A 14,286-nucleotide genomic window follows, 5' to 3' on the forward strand; every position below is an offset into this window, starting at 1 on the left:
GCCACGGAAAGCTGTGTGTGGACAGTGGCCCACGCCCCACTCCTGAACTCCAACCAAAGGCCCTGTGCCTTTGACCGTTGTTTCCACCTCCCACCCACCCCCACAGCCCAGCCAGGAGGAAGAGGGTCCGCGTGGGGCAGGCTCTGATTTCCCAAAGGGCCCCTAGTCCTGGCAGATGTTGTTGGAGAGCCAGGACCTGGAGGGGTGGGGTGTGTGTGTGTGTGATGTGGGGTTGAACCCAGGCTCCTCGCAGCAGCTGGGCAACCTGAGGAACCTTCAACCTCCCAGGGCCGCAGTTTCCTCGTCCCTAAAACAGAAGCAGCCCGCCTGGATCACCAGTTCCTCGCAGAAGTAGCAGTGTGGCGCAAGCGTGTGCGCGTGCACATGTGAGCGGGAGTATGTGTGCATGCGCGAGCGCCCGGCTGGGCTGGGCTCACACAGCTAGGCCGCTGCAGAGCACACCCTGGCATCGCGGGCGGCGCCCTGCCCGTCTGGGTCACTGCATGAGGCACGAGGCTCCATGGCACCTCCTGGGGACCTCCGTGAGCCCCTGACCTTCTGAGAGCTCCCAGAGAAGAGGCCAGGGAAGAATGGAGATGGGGACACAAGCCTCTTAGGCCCTGAGCAAGGGTGACAGAGGGGCATGTCCTCCCCGGGGGAAACCCAGGGCTGGGGTCCCAGGGAGAGCTGAGCGCTTGGGGCAGCTCTCTCCCCAGGCCCCGTCTCCTCCAGGGCAGTCTGGATGTCTGTGTGAGCTGCAAAGCCACTCTCAGGCCACAAAGCCATGTGGGCCCTGGGGCCGGGACTCAGAAAAAGGCCCCCCAGCAAGCTCAGGAGAGTTGAGGCGTCCCCGCCCGCAGACAGTCATCAAACGGCCCCCCTCTTCTTGGCCAGGGTCTCCGTGGTTTACGGTGGTGAGGTGGGGCAGGAGAAAGCTTCAGAAAGACAGTCCCGTGGTCCTGCTCCCTGAAATGTGCCATGTGTGGGACAAGGTGTGGGGATGAAGGGGGTGAGGGTGAGAAGGAAAGGGGCAGGGCAACGACCAGCCCCTGGAGCTCAGAGGACACGAGGAAAGGAGCACAGGAACAGCACCCCAGGGTCACCTGGAGGACCTGCAGGAAGAGGAGAGGAGGCCCTGGGGTGAGTTCCCTGGCGGTGACAGCAACGGCTCAGCCTGTCTATTACTCCGCCATCCTCACGACTAGTAGCGCCTGGCAGTCCTGTGCGCACGCAGGGCCATGCAAAGCACTCGGTTACTAATGACAACCCATCAGATAAAAGCTCTGTTTCTCTGTTTCACAGAAAAGCAAGCGGAGGACAAGGGAGGCAAATGAGCAGCCCAGGGTCACTCGGCTGGGAAGTGGCAAAGCTGGTATTGGAAACCAGGTCTGGCTGACCCTAAAGCTTACGTTCTTAAGCACGCCCCATGCGGCCTTTGGAAAGAAGAGGGTCAAGGGTAGAAAGAGGGGAAAAGACAGAACTACTGAAAAAATTAGACAAAACCATTATTGGGGATTTCAGCGCCTCCATCAGTAACTGACAGCAGAGGCGATCAGGAAGGATACAGACAACCTAAACAGCACTGCTCCTCAACTGGATCTAACCGACGTTTATAGAAACGCTCCACCCAACAACAGCACGTGACAAAGCTTCTCAAGCTTATAAGGAGTATTCACCAAGGACAGGCCACAAGCTGGGGAAGAAAACATCTGAACAAAGTTAAAAGGATAGAAATCATATGTGTGTGCTTAGACCACAATGGCATTAAACTAGAAATCACTAACAGAAAAATAGCTAGAAAATTCCCAACTATTTGGAAGTCACATAACACACTTCTAAATAACACAAGGGCCAAAGAATTATTGAGAACAATTAAAAAATATTTGAACTAACTGAAAATGAAAATACAATTTATCAAAATTTTTTCAGTTCAGTTCAGTCGCTCAGTCATGTCCCACTCTTTGTGACCCCACGGATTGCAGCAAGCCAGGCTTCCCTGTCCATCACCAATTCCCGGAGCTTGCTCACACCCATGTTCATCGAGTCGGTGATGCCATCCAACATCAAAATTTGCGGGATGAAGCTAAAGCAGTGCTTAGAGGGAAATTCATAGCCTTGAAATGCATGTGTTAGAAAAGAGGACAAATAACAAGACAGTCTGCTTTGAACACTGGATGCCACAAGGACTATGGATTTTTTTTAAAAATGCCAGGTAACAACCTGGCAGGCAGAGAACCAGGTCCCTGTTCAGTGTCCCAACAGAAAGTGCCAAGGTCACACCTACCACCACAAGTCAGCAGGTTCTGCAGGAGCACGAGGTGGGCTGGGCACGAGCATCGTGGGGTCCCATCGCCCTTGGCGATGCAGATGTGAGAACAGCCTCCGTTGTCGCGGGCGCAAGGGTGGGCTGCTGCGGAGAGAAAAGAAGGAGGGGGTCGGACTCTGCCTCCACTCTCAGGACTTCAGCCTAGAGGAGGGGAGGGGTGAGGGCCAGGCAAGACCTCACAACAACTGCACTCCTACCCTAAAGGAGTGCTGTTAACCCTCTCACTTCATTCCTAGGGCAGCCAGGCGAGTCCCTGCCTGTGGACGCTGCATTCTGCCAATGAGGAAGTGGAGGCCAAAAGCATTTCTAGAACTTTCCTGACGTCACACCTCGGCCTTCCGCACCAGCTCCCACCGTGCCCACAACCGTCAAGCTACATTGCCCGCCTGTGTGTCCACATCCTAATACCTGTAATCTGAGAATGTGACCTCTGCTGGGGAAAAGGGTCTCTGCAAATGATGTGATCACATTAAAGATCTTGAGATGGGGTCTGATTCTGAATTATCTGGGTGGGCATTAAATGTACTAACAAATGTCCTTGTAAGAGACTGCATAAGAGGTGAGGGCTTCCCAGGTGGTGCTAGTGGTAAAGAACCTGCCTGCCAGGGCAGGAGACATAAGAGATGCAGGTTCAATCCCTGGGTCGGAAAGATCCCCTGGAAAAAGGCATGGCAACTACTCCAGTATTCTTGCCTGGAGAGTCCCATGGACAGAGGACCCTGGCGGGCTACAGTCCGTAGGGTCGCAAAGAGTCAGACACAACTGAAGTGACTTAGCACGCAAGAGGTGGAGACAGGGGAGAAGGCCAGGTGATGGCAGAGGCAGAGGCTGCAATGATGCAGCCACAGGAACACCTGTAGCCATGAACCATCCTCGCCTCCCCCTGGTCCCCATCCCCTCAGCCCCCTCACTCCCAGCCTCCCGAGAGAGCACAGCCTTGCAGACACCTTGATTTTGAACTCCTGGCCTCCAGAACTTTGAGGGAATACATTTCTGTTGCTCTAAGTCACCCAGTTTGTGGTCACTTGTTACAGCAGCTGCAGTAAACTAACACACATGGAAATTAACATAGTAAAGGTGGTGAACCCCCAGAACCTTGAATATTTCAATTCCATTAACCTCCTGTGCCCAATCTCTGGACAATGGTTAGGAGCCTGGGAGGGTGGCTGACCTCCCCCAGGTGAGAGGAAATGGCAAAGAGCACTCTGCTCCTCACCCCTACCCCCGAAGACAAACCATGGTTTTTTCCTCCTCAATCTCAAGGATTAGGTGTTTTTAAAATGGCAGAGTCATAGTTGAGAGCAGGGTCAGCCAACTTTTTCCATAAAAAATGAGAAAGTAAATAATTTTGGCTTCACAGGCCAGGCCACCGGTTGTGACTCCGGGTCAGCCAGCTGCAGGGCAAAGGCAGCCAGGACGACAGGGACCCACAGGTTAGCTGTGGGATCGCGTGCGGACGCAGAATGGGTGGCCCATGTCCCAGATCAACACGGCAGAGCCCACCGAAGGACTTCCCACGCTCGCCCAAAACAAGGAGCCTCTGCATGGCACTCCAGACCCCGCACACTGTTCCTGTGGCTGCATCATTGCAGCCTCTGCCTCTGCCATCACCTGGCCTTCTCCCCTGTCTCCACCTCTTGCGTGCTTGCATGCTAAGTCACTTCAGTTGTGTCACAGACACGTCCCCGGTTTCCAACCTCAAACCTGCTCACTGAACATTTCCTGGCCCTCCTGGCCCCAGTTCCAAGGAGCTTTCTGCCGACACCAGCAGGCAGCGGGTCTTGACCTTTGTGGGCTGGGCATTCACCGCTCTGACCATCCGCCAGTGACACCCAGGAATCCGTGACTTGGCTGAGCATGGTCTAAGGGGCCAGATGAACACAAGCTTGCTAACCCATAGGTATGGGGCGCCTCGGTTATCTAGAAGCTAGTTTCCTGGTGACTTCACTTATCTGGGACCCAGCTGATGACCACAAGGGCAGAAATTACCACTGAGCAGGCAACAAAGAAGCGACTGGTTCAGAGGTCATGTCCCTGATTCTGAGCAGGAAGCCTAACAGAAAAAGTCCCAGTGGCTAAAGCTTGGGCTCTGGCTGCAAATCCAAGCCCCCTTGTGTTTATTGGCCAGGTAACAGGGGAAGTAATACCCTCACTGAGTTCTACTTTTTTTAGCTGCAAAATATAATTTCATTTGAAATTATAAATTATTGTGAAATAACATATATAATGTAATAACATGCTGAAAACAGGGCTGGGGTGCAAAACAGTCAAAATGCAGTGTGGCCAAGGCATGAGGCTGGGCTGGGGTGAGGCTGGGCAGTCCCAGGGCCTTGAGGGCAGCCAGACCGTGGGCATCACAAGACAAGAACAATGATGGCCCTCCTCACTCAGCTGACAGCCCAGGTGTACGTACTGAATAAAGAGAGAAAAGCAAGAAAACAGAGACAGGTAGACACTTAGACACACACATCTCCATATCCACGTATAGCCAAGGACCGGGTATCGGAACCAGAGGTCCCGATTACGGACATCCCTCTCTCAGGCCCCTGGACACAGCCAGGCTGTGGTAGACAGAATCCTAAAGTGCCCCCCAAACTCCCCACCCTGCTCCCCAGCTGGGGAGGATGTGATAAGCTATCATGCCCATGGCTTTATCACCTTTCTTGGCAGAGGGACGCACAGGTGTAAGTAAGGTTACTAATCAGTTGATTTGGAGTCAGTCTAGAGGGTGATTCATCTAAAGCTGGGCCAAACAAATCTCATCGCAGGCACTTGGAAAGCAGAGTGGGTTCGAGAGCTAGAAACGGAAGTCAGAGTGGTCCGATCTGTTGCTGATGGAGAAGGGGATGGGGTGAGGGCCTGAGGGTGGCCTCTGGACACCAAGACTGGGCCCAGCCAACAGCCAGAAAGAAAACGGCCTCAGCCCTCCTCTGGCCTTGGTCCGCCCTCCTCCCTTTCTCCAAGGGGGCCAGTCCAGGGGCTGCTGCGGTCTGTACAGAGGCGCTCCCTCCCCTCGGGGGCCCCCGCACACCCCCACTGCCCACTCCCCACGTACAGAACTCCTCCAGGCTGATGTCCTCCACAGCATGAATGCCGGTCAGGTGGGCGACGCGGCCCTGGACTCGTGTCCGTGCGTCCCCCGTGGTCTTGTCCACACGCTCGATCATCTGCTGCTGCCGGTCAATCCAGTAGAGGTGTTTGCCCAGCACAGTCAGGCCCACAGGCTGCACGATGTTGGCGTCCTCCAGGGTCAGGCGGTTGGCCCCTGCGAGAGGTATAAGCACCCCCTGAGTGGCGGCTCACCCCAAGCGCTCAGCCCATGCTCGCTCTGGGAGAATGGAGGGCTGCTGGGAGTCTGGGGACACTGGGCTCAGGCTGGGCACGCTCCCTGGAAGCAGGCAGACCTGAGACCTCTTCTCAGATAGCCCTGCTCCCACCTGGGTTGGCCTTGTGACCAAGGCCGTGGACCCAAGTTGCTGATCCCCTGAAAGCATGGTGCCTCCCCTTCCCCCAGCCCACCCCAACTTCTGGCAGAAAAGCCCCTCCAAGCTCTCATTCTTGCTCCTCTCCAGCCCAGGGGCCCCCAGACTAAGGCAGCCGTGGCCAAGCAGCTGTAAGTGCGGGTGCTGGAGGCAAAGGGCACAGGATTCCTGCTCCATCCCACACCGGGGGCCCCGGGCAGCTGGCTCACCCTCTTTGAGCCTCCCTGGACTCTACCAATCAGGAATCATTTGGGCCCCACATCCTGGAATGTGGCTGGGAGACTCTATGTGCCTCCTCGCAGCAGGCCCCCCGACAGACTGTGGCGTGTGACCGATGACCAGGAAGGCGGGCATCCCGGCGGGTCCGACAGGGTGGCTGTCGAGGGACCAATCCCCAGGGAGGCCCTGGGGCGCATACCTGACAAGTCACAGCTCTCAATGCGCTTCAGGTCGGCGTCCACCCAGAAGAGCTTGCCCAGCGTGTTGTCCACCACGAGGGCCACGGGGCGGATGAGGCCCGTGGTGAAGAGGACCTCGCGCTCCGTGCCGTCCAGGGCGGCGCGTTCGATCTTGGCGGCGCGGTCCTGCATGTTGGTGAAGTATAGGTACCTGCGGAGGGCGGCAGTGAGGACCTGCTGTGTCCTGCCCCGTCCTCGGCAAAGCCCCAGAGAGACCGGCCCCGAGCCTGCGGACATCCAGCAGGTGAGCGGTCACATGACCCCGGCCTCGAGGGGGTGGCCCCCGGAGGTGAAAGGTCACATGCTGGAGGGGCTGGAGAATGTCCCCCAAGACCTCACACTACCTGGAACCTCGGAATGTGACCTTACTGGGAAACAAGGTGTTTGCAGATGTAATTAAGGATCAAGATGAGGCCACCCTTGGGACTTCCTGGAGGTCCCAGTTGGTTAAGGTTCCGAGCTTCCACTGCAGGAGGGGCACAGGTTCAATCCCTGGTCAGGGAACTAAGATACCGCATGCTGTGCAAGGGCCCTCAACCAGTGAGAGTGGCCTTAAGAAAGAGAAGAGGCCACGGGACACGGGTCCACGTGATGACAGGGGCAGAGCAGAGGGACGCGGTCACAAGCCTAGGAGCACCCAGGGACCCCGAAGCTGAGAGGCAGGAAGGAGCCTCCCCTGCAGACTCTGGCGGGAGCACGGCCTCACTGCCCTTGACTCTGGCCCTGGAACCACAGAACAGGCCTCCGTGTTTGAAGCCCCCAGTCTGTGGTCACTTGTGGCGGCCCCTCCACTGGTCCCTGAAGAACCACCAGCACTAACGGAGCCCACGGGTGCTCATGGGAAATTGAGTCCCTGGAGGTCATGTCACCTGCCTGAGGTCACACAGGCCGTAAGTGATGGAATCGGGATTTGAACTCGGGTCTGCATGACAGCCCCTGGGCAGGAGCCCCAGCACACATGGCCTGGACAGGTGTGCCTCTGGCTCTGAATGGCCAGCCCTGCGGGCATCTGGGGTGACCACCACGCTCCTGCCTCCCACCTCCAAACGTCCCTAACCTCATGTCATGGGGCTTTGGGCGCCCCCTGCCCTGGTCCTTTCCTCCAGGACCCTCCACATTTGTCCACATGTCTCAGCCTACCAGAGAACCTGAGGGCTGACAGTCGGAGGGTCAGGGAGCTTCATGGAAGGAAGAAGCTCCCAGTCAGATAGTGACCTCCCCGTGGTGGGACCTATGCAAGTGAATAACTTGCCACCACCTGGGATGCTATGGAAAGGATGGCTGTACAGGGTTCAAATTTGATGGGATGGTCCGACACCTATGAACCGAGCTCACATCCTGCCTGGGTCTCTCAGCAAAGCCCCCACCCCTGCACAGGCTTTCAGTCCAGGCCGTCCCTGGCTGCCTCCGCCTCCTCCCCACGACTGGGAATGAGCTGGTGTTGCCTCGCCCCGCCAACCCCTGGCTGTGGTGGCAGGGACCCTGGGGAGATCCTGATGGATGGGTGTGTTGGGGGTGGAAGATCCCTCCCAGCCCGAGAGGTCAGCATGCACGGGAAAGGCGCCCGGTGCACCCCTGCAGGGACAGCACCCCAGCCCGTGGCGGCCCCGCACCCGCGCTCGGCGTTGACAACGATGGCCCTCGGCTTGTCGCGGTCCCCCCGCAGCACCACGCCCATGGCGTCCCCGTTGAGCCGGTGGACGTTGATGGTGTTGGTGGCCTCACACGTCCAGAACAGCGTCCGGCTGTAGACGTCGATGCTGAGGTCGTGCGGCTGCCTGTCCGGGTTCTGGCTTTGGCCCGGAGAGGTCAGAACGAAGGGCTGTAAGACGATAAAGAAACGGGCATCCGCTGGAGACGCAGCGAGGAGGGCAGAGGCCTCTGACCCGGTCCACAGCGAGCGTCAAAATCTCAACCCTGTTTGGAACCTTTCCTTTCCAACCAGCTCTTGCCCACACGTCCACCTGAGCGTGAAGGGGCTCCCTCGACAGCCTCCGGGGGAGTTCTCACCATGAGCTCTGGGCCAGGCCCGGCCACTGGTGATGGCACGGGACCCAGATGGCAGCCGCCCCACCCTGGCTGGCCGGCCTGGGCCTGCTCGCAGAGAGGGAGACTGCCAGGCGGCCAAGTGGTCAGCCAGGATCGCAGGCCCCCGGCTCAAGGCATCTCCTCCCTTCTTGTTTCCTTACACCCAGGCTTTTGGATTAAGACTTTCAAGTCTTACTGTCTTTTAAAGTACTCAGGGACTGATGCTGAGGTTGAAGCTCTAATACTTTGGCCACCTGATGTGAAGTGTTGACTCACTGGAAAAGACCCTGATGCTGGGAAAGACTGAAGGCGGGAGGAGAAAGGGGCGGCAGAGGATGAGATGGTTGGATGGCATCACTGACTCAATGGACATGAGTTTGAGTAAACTCCAGGAGATGGTAAAGGACAGGGAAGCCTGGCGTGCTGCAGTCCATGGGGTCACAAAGAGTCAGACACGACTGAGCGACTGAACCAAATTTAGGGTGCCGGGACAATAGGTGTCCAGCTTGGAGGTCCGCCTCTCAGTCTCTTCCCTGAGGGTCAGAGGCTGGGGGGGGCGGTTCCAAGGGCAGGTGAGGGTACAGAGCCGCCCTGCAGTGCATCCTGGGAGCACAGGGGCACGCGGGCCCCTCTCAGAGGCTGTTATCCCTCTGGGTCTCCACCCCGAGCCTCTCCCGGGAGCTCTGCCTGACGTTGTGCCATCTGCTACATCTCAGGGATGAGCCTATCTCTCAGAGTCACTGACAGGGAATCCCTCGTTTCATGAACTGATGCTGGAGGAGGAGCACCCCTCATCTCCCTCCCAGGCCAGAGCCCGACTCCTTGGTGGATGTGGTCCCCCGGGTGCTCGGGTGACTTGACCTGGTGCAAAGGGGCTTCCCAAACTCCTGGGCTGCTGCCACCAATGGTCTGGATGAAAAGCCCCTTCTCCTGAGAAGGGAATCATCTTCTAATGATGCTCTGATCACAGCTCATTGCAGACCCTCTTTATCTGCCTCTTTTCAGGAGTTAATAAAACCACAAGTCACCTGGTGGGCAAGAGGTGGCTTGCAGGCAAAAGGAAGCCCCCTTCCCCAGGCCCAGCCTCTAGGACCCAGCTGGAGAGGAACCCCACACCGTCCCACCCCCCCACACCCAGCAGCCTCTGGTCCAGCCCTGCTGAGCAACTAGAAGTATGCCACTCGCATCTCTGCAGGTAACAACATCCATGCCCCGGGAGCTGTGGGCCCTAGGAGGCAAGCATCAACTCCAACCAGCACCCTCCTTTCTCAGGAGCCACGGAGCTCTCTGGCCAAAGCCCGCAGACCAGTGCAGCCGACGGCCTGGGAGTAAAGCAAGATTCCAGCCGGCCCTGGCCAGAGTCGGGCTCCCCGGGGAGGGTGGTATGTGCGAGCCGGGCACACACTCATCGGAACAATCAGCAGAGAAAAGTGCCTGGTATAATGACACAGCGCCCACGTCCCTCCCCGGGCAGACAGGAAGGAGGAGATAACTTTACATGGCTGGCCAGTTTCATAAAGCCCGAACTCCAGGTTTCACATAAGGAGCAGTACAATGCCAGCGCAAACCGTCTTAACAGAAGCCAACTCAATGTCGCCATCAACAGCCTGCCCCCTCACAGGACAGAGTGGTCCTTAACTAAGTGGCCCAAAAGCGGATGCAACCCGTGTCCACTGGTGGGTGGACGGATACGAAAAGTGTGTTCTGTACATGCAGTGGGATGCTATTCAGTCTTAAAGAGGAAGGAAATTCTGATACCTGCCATGATGAACCTCAAGGTCACTGTGCTCAGTGAAATCAACCAGTCACAAAAGGACAGACATCGATCGTGTGGTTCTACCTACAGGCAGGACTTAAGAGCTGTCAGATTCTCAGAGACAGAGAACAGGATGGTGGGTGCCAGGGACCAGGGGAGAAGGAGGCAGGTGGAGAGTTAGTGTTTAATGGGGACAGACTGTCATCAGAAACAGACAGTGGTGATGGGCGTTCAACAGTATGAATGTACTTAATGCCACAGAGCTGTACCCTTAAAAATGGCTAAAATGGTACACTTTATGTACACATTACATACTTTATGTAATGTATGTTTACCACAATGAAAGAATAAAAAATTAACTAGAAAAATAAAAGCCGAGCAGATAATAATGAGCTTCCCAGGCGGCACTTGTGGTAAAAGAATCCGCCTGTCAGTGCAGGAGACGCAAGAGACGCAGGTTCGATCCTTGGGTCAGGAAGATCCCTTGGAGAAGGGAATGGCCACGCACTCCAGTATTCTGGCCTAGAGGATTCAAAGGACACAGGAGCCTGGGGGCCTACAGTCCCTGCGGCCGCAAAGAGTCAGGCACAACTGAGCACGCAATTAATAACGAAGAACACCATCCTTGGGGTGGGGGTGGTGCTCCAAATAATCAAAGCCACAGGAAAACAGAGTTCAGCAGGGAGGGAAATGAACGTTATCTAGATTAAGTGCTCTTAAAAGGGCCCTATTCTTCAAAGTCCTCCCCCCCTTTGGCAGACACCATAAAAGAACGCAAAAGAACGGCCTCTCTGTGGGACCTGAAGGCAATTTGCACCCAGCAACTTTCTCAGCAGGGAAGCCACAGTCCATCAATTAACACTTTACGTTCTCCAAAGGACTCAAAGTCACTGTCACCTGAGCCGGAAAGATATGAAAGAAATCCATTCCCACCATCTTCCCCAGGCTCTGCTCCCACCCGGGCACAGCTGGAGCTGCTACCATCCACCAAGGACACACTCGTCAAAGGACGGCTAACTGGCCATTGTTGCCAGACGAAGTATCTCGTGATGCCCGGCTGTACAGGCAGCCCTGGTACCCGGCTCGGGGCAGGGAACAGAAACACTTAACGTTACAGACAGGAAGATCTTCTGAAAATCCCTCCTGACACAAACAGCCTTGCTGTTATGACAGTGCCAGACTCCCCCACGATGACATAAGCTATTGCAGTGGCTACTTGACCGAGAAGGAGACAGCTGGGTTCCATAGCTTTTGTGAAAGGAGCCTTTCGAAACTGGCATGACCAGGCAGGCGTGTCCTACTGGGATCCTGGCCACAGTTCCCTGTCACATGGCTGGATACGCTGGATGAGCCTGGAGGCTGCAGCGACAACGTCCTTCCTGGCCTGGGTCACAAACACCTAACACAGAAAAGCAGTCAGTTCTGCCAGACTCAGGTTTGGAAAATGTGCCTCTGCTCCCACGCTGTGATGTATCAGGGGCAAGTTCAGCAGAGCGTGGTTTTTGAGTTTGCACAACTCCATCCAGGAGAAACACTAGCAAGTGCAGAGCACGCAGCAGGCACCGCACCAAGCAGGGGTGCGTGAACACGTGCCTCCAGTGCCCCTCAGACCCCGTGCACTGGGAGAAAAAACCGTCCATCCTGGGGTTTCAATGTTACATCCCATCTCAGGCAACCCTCCTTCCACAGTTCCACCAAAAACCCACAAACTGCAACCCTCCGACTCCTGGGTCCTCAGCCAACTTCAGGTCTCTGAAAGGTCAAGGGCCACATCTGCCATTGCATTTATGTACCGAACCATTTAAAGTGCAGGGCAGGGCCTCTGCATCACCAGGTTCCTCTCTTTGGCTTAATTTGTCGCTGATGGAGTTTTGAGAGCTGAATTCCTAGTCCCCCCCACCCCGCCCCCCCCATCAGACCTGGGGTCTGTTCTGCACCATTTTACACAGTGTGGTGATTTTCAGAAACACACATACTGTATCATAGCAGAACCGACAGTATACAAATCCTCTGAAATAAAAAACAAATCTAACCAATATCAACTGTCCTTGTACAAAACCACTGTGGAAAGGGGTAAAAAAAAGATCCCACAGGGTTTGACATCCACCAGCACTCTGTAAACAACTGCAAAATCCAGTTTCCACATAGAGTCATCATCTCAGGGTTTCGCACAACTCAGCCTGACACCCCACAAGGACATAACTGGGGCCCAGATCATCACCTACCGCCCACCATGCTCCCCTGGCACCCCCTCTGCCTAGAAAAGGGGGTGGTGGTGGCCTAGAGGCCGCCAGGGCCAGTCCCTCTTGGAAGCACACCCCCCTGGCTGCCCCTCCACACTCCAGCGCTCCCAGCAGGCACGCTTGCCTGGGTCCCGTCGTCCTTGGCTCGTTTGATGTTCTGGCGTCCGTCCACCCAGTAGATGAACTTGTCCAGCGGGTCGTAGCCGATGGCCTTGACATTGCGCAGGCCGTGCAGCGGCAGGATGAGGTCTGGGCTGCGCTGGTCGTCAGGGATCATCCTGCTGATGGCGCACTTCTGGCTGAACAGCAGGAAGGCGGTGGGCGCTGGAGGGGGGCAGACAGAGGAGGGGCCGCCGGTCAGTGTCGGCGCCGAAGAGGGAGGGGGCGGGGAGGGCAGCATCGCACCCTATGGTGAAAAGTAGGTCCGTGTGTGTACCTGCAAGACGGACGTGGAAACGGCTGGGAGGACACAGTCGATTCTTGGCCGGCGGGGTGGGGACTATGAGGAATTTGACTGTGTTACACGTGTCTCTGTCGTTTCAGTGTTTTATTATAAGTGCATGTGTTATTTTAAAACTAGATACCCATTTCTTTTTGAAAAAGGTTTACTTGGCTGCGCTGGGTTTTCGTTACAGCACACAGGACCTTCGTTGAGGCATGCGGGACCTTCGGTTGCAGCATGCACTCTCTGAGTGGATGCACGTGGGACTACTGCCCCGACCAGGGGTCAAACCCAGGCCCTCAGCATCAGGAAAGCAAAGTCTTAGCCACTGGACCACCAGGGAAGCCCCTCATTTAAAAAAAAAAAACACCTTTTTTTGATGTGGACCATTTTAAAAGTCTTTATTACATTTGTTACAATACTGCTTCTGCTTTACGTTTGGTTTTCTTGGCCAAGAGGCACGTGGGATCCTATTCCCCCCAACCAACTCACACCCCCTGCGCTGGAAGGCAAAGTCTCAGCCACTGGACCACCAGGGAAGGCCCCCATTTCTTTTTAGATTATCAAGACTTAAGTCGGAAGGAGGGAAAGGCAGTGAACCTCAGACTCTGACTGACAAGTTTGTGATATGCTCTGGTGACTGTGGGATTCTCCAGGGGCTTCTTTCTATGAGCTCCAGGGAATAGCCGAAAACCATGTAAACAGTGAGACCAGGAGAGGGTGCTCCTCGGGGCTGCCAGGACCCAGAATGTGCAGAGGCCACTGTCAGAGCTACGGCTGCTCCACGTGAATCCAACTGTGGCCCTGGGTCTGCAGCCGTGGAAGCTGGCACCCAGGTCACATCCCCTCTGGGGGGTGGATGACCTGCGCCTCCACTTGACTTCTCGAGGTTATGCCCCGCCCCCCGGAAAATGGACAACAGGACCAAAGGGAGCCCAGGAGTGGGGAGTCCCATCACATACCAGCCGAGGACTGCCCCCAAGCCCCTCCGCCCTTTGAGGCTGTGGGTCCCTCATCCACAGTTTTGGACCGCGGACGCCCAGTCCTCCCGACGCCCAGGGCCGCGAGGGGCTCACACAAGGCCCCGGGTGACAAAGAGCTTTGTAAACTGTCTACAGCTGCTCAGAGCCCGAGTTCTAAGCAACGCTCTGGTGAGGTCACAGGAGAAAAGCCTGCCAACAGGACACGTCTGTTCTCCCTGTGGGCCGAGGGGAAGTCACGCTCCAGCTCTCCGAACTTCGCTTTTCTGAGTACCGGAATGAAAGAGAAAAGGCCGACCTCGTTTAGAGGGTCAGTGTGAGGATCACACAAGTGGGCGTGAGGCTGGCAGTAAGGGGTCGGCGCGGGGACTCTGGAGCCAGCCTGCCTGGATTCAGACCTGGTTCCAAGTCTCACTGCTGTGTGGCCTTGGGTGGGTAACTACGTGTGTCTGTGCTCAGGGTCCTTGTCTGTGAAATGGGGACAGTGATGTTGCGTATCCCATAGACTGGAGGATTGCTGCTGCTGCTAAGTCACTTCAGTCGTGTCTGACTCTGTGCGACCCCATGGACA

At 56.2% G+C, this 14,286-nt stretch overlaps 1 protein-coding gene across 4 annotated transcripts in view; it reads right to left on the reverse strand.

The window, feature by feature from the left end:
* The window catches only part of LRP5 (LDL receptor related protein 5), a 124,789-nt gene that overhangs the window by 14,353 nt on the left and 96,150 nt on the right, over positions 1-14,286 (reverse strand). For all 4 annotated transcript variants that reach the window (XM_043924698.1, XM_043924680.1, XM_043924669.1 and 1 more), the window contains exons 13-17: positions 12,418-12,617; positions 7,880-8,088; positions 6,227-6,417; positions 5,382-5,591; positions 2,285-2,410 (exon numbers count right to left, since the gene is read on the reverse strand). In XM_043924698.1, the coding sequence (XP_043780633.1) occupies positions 2,285-2,410; positions 5,382-5,591; positions 6,227-6,417; positions 7,880-8,088; positions 12,418-12,617 (936 nt within the window). The remainder of the gene's footprint in view (positions 1-2,284; positions 2,411-5,381; positions 5,592-6,226; positions 6,418-7,879; positions 8,089-12,417; positions 12,618-14,286) is intronic.

This window comes from Cervus elaphus, chromosome 2, assembly GCF_910594005.1.
Source record: "Cervus elaphus chromosome 2, mCerEla1.1, whole genome shotgun sequence".
NCBI classification, from domain to species: Eukaryota; Metazoa; Chordata; class Mammalia; order Artiodactyla; family Cervidae; genus Cervus; species Cervus elaphus.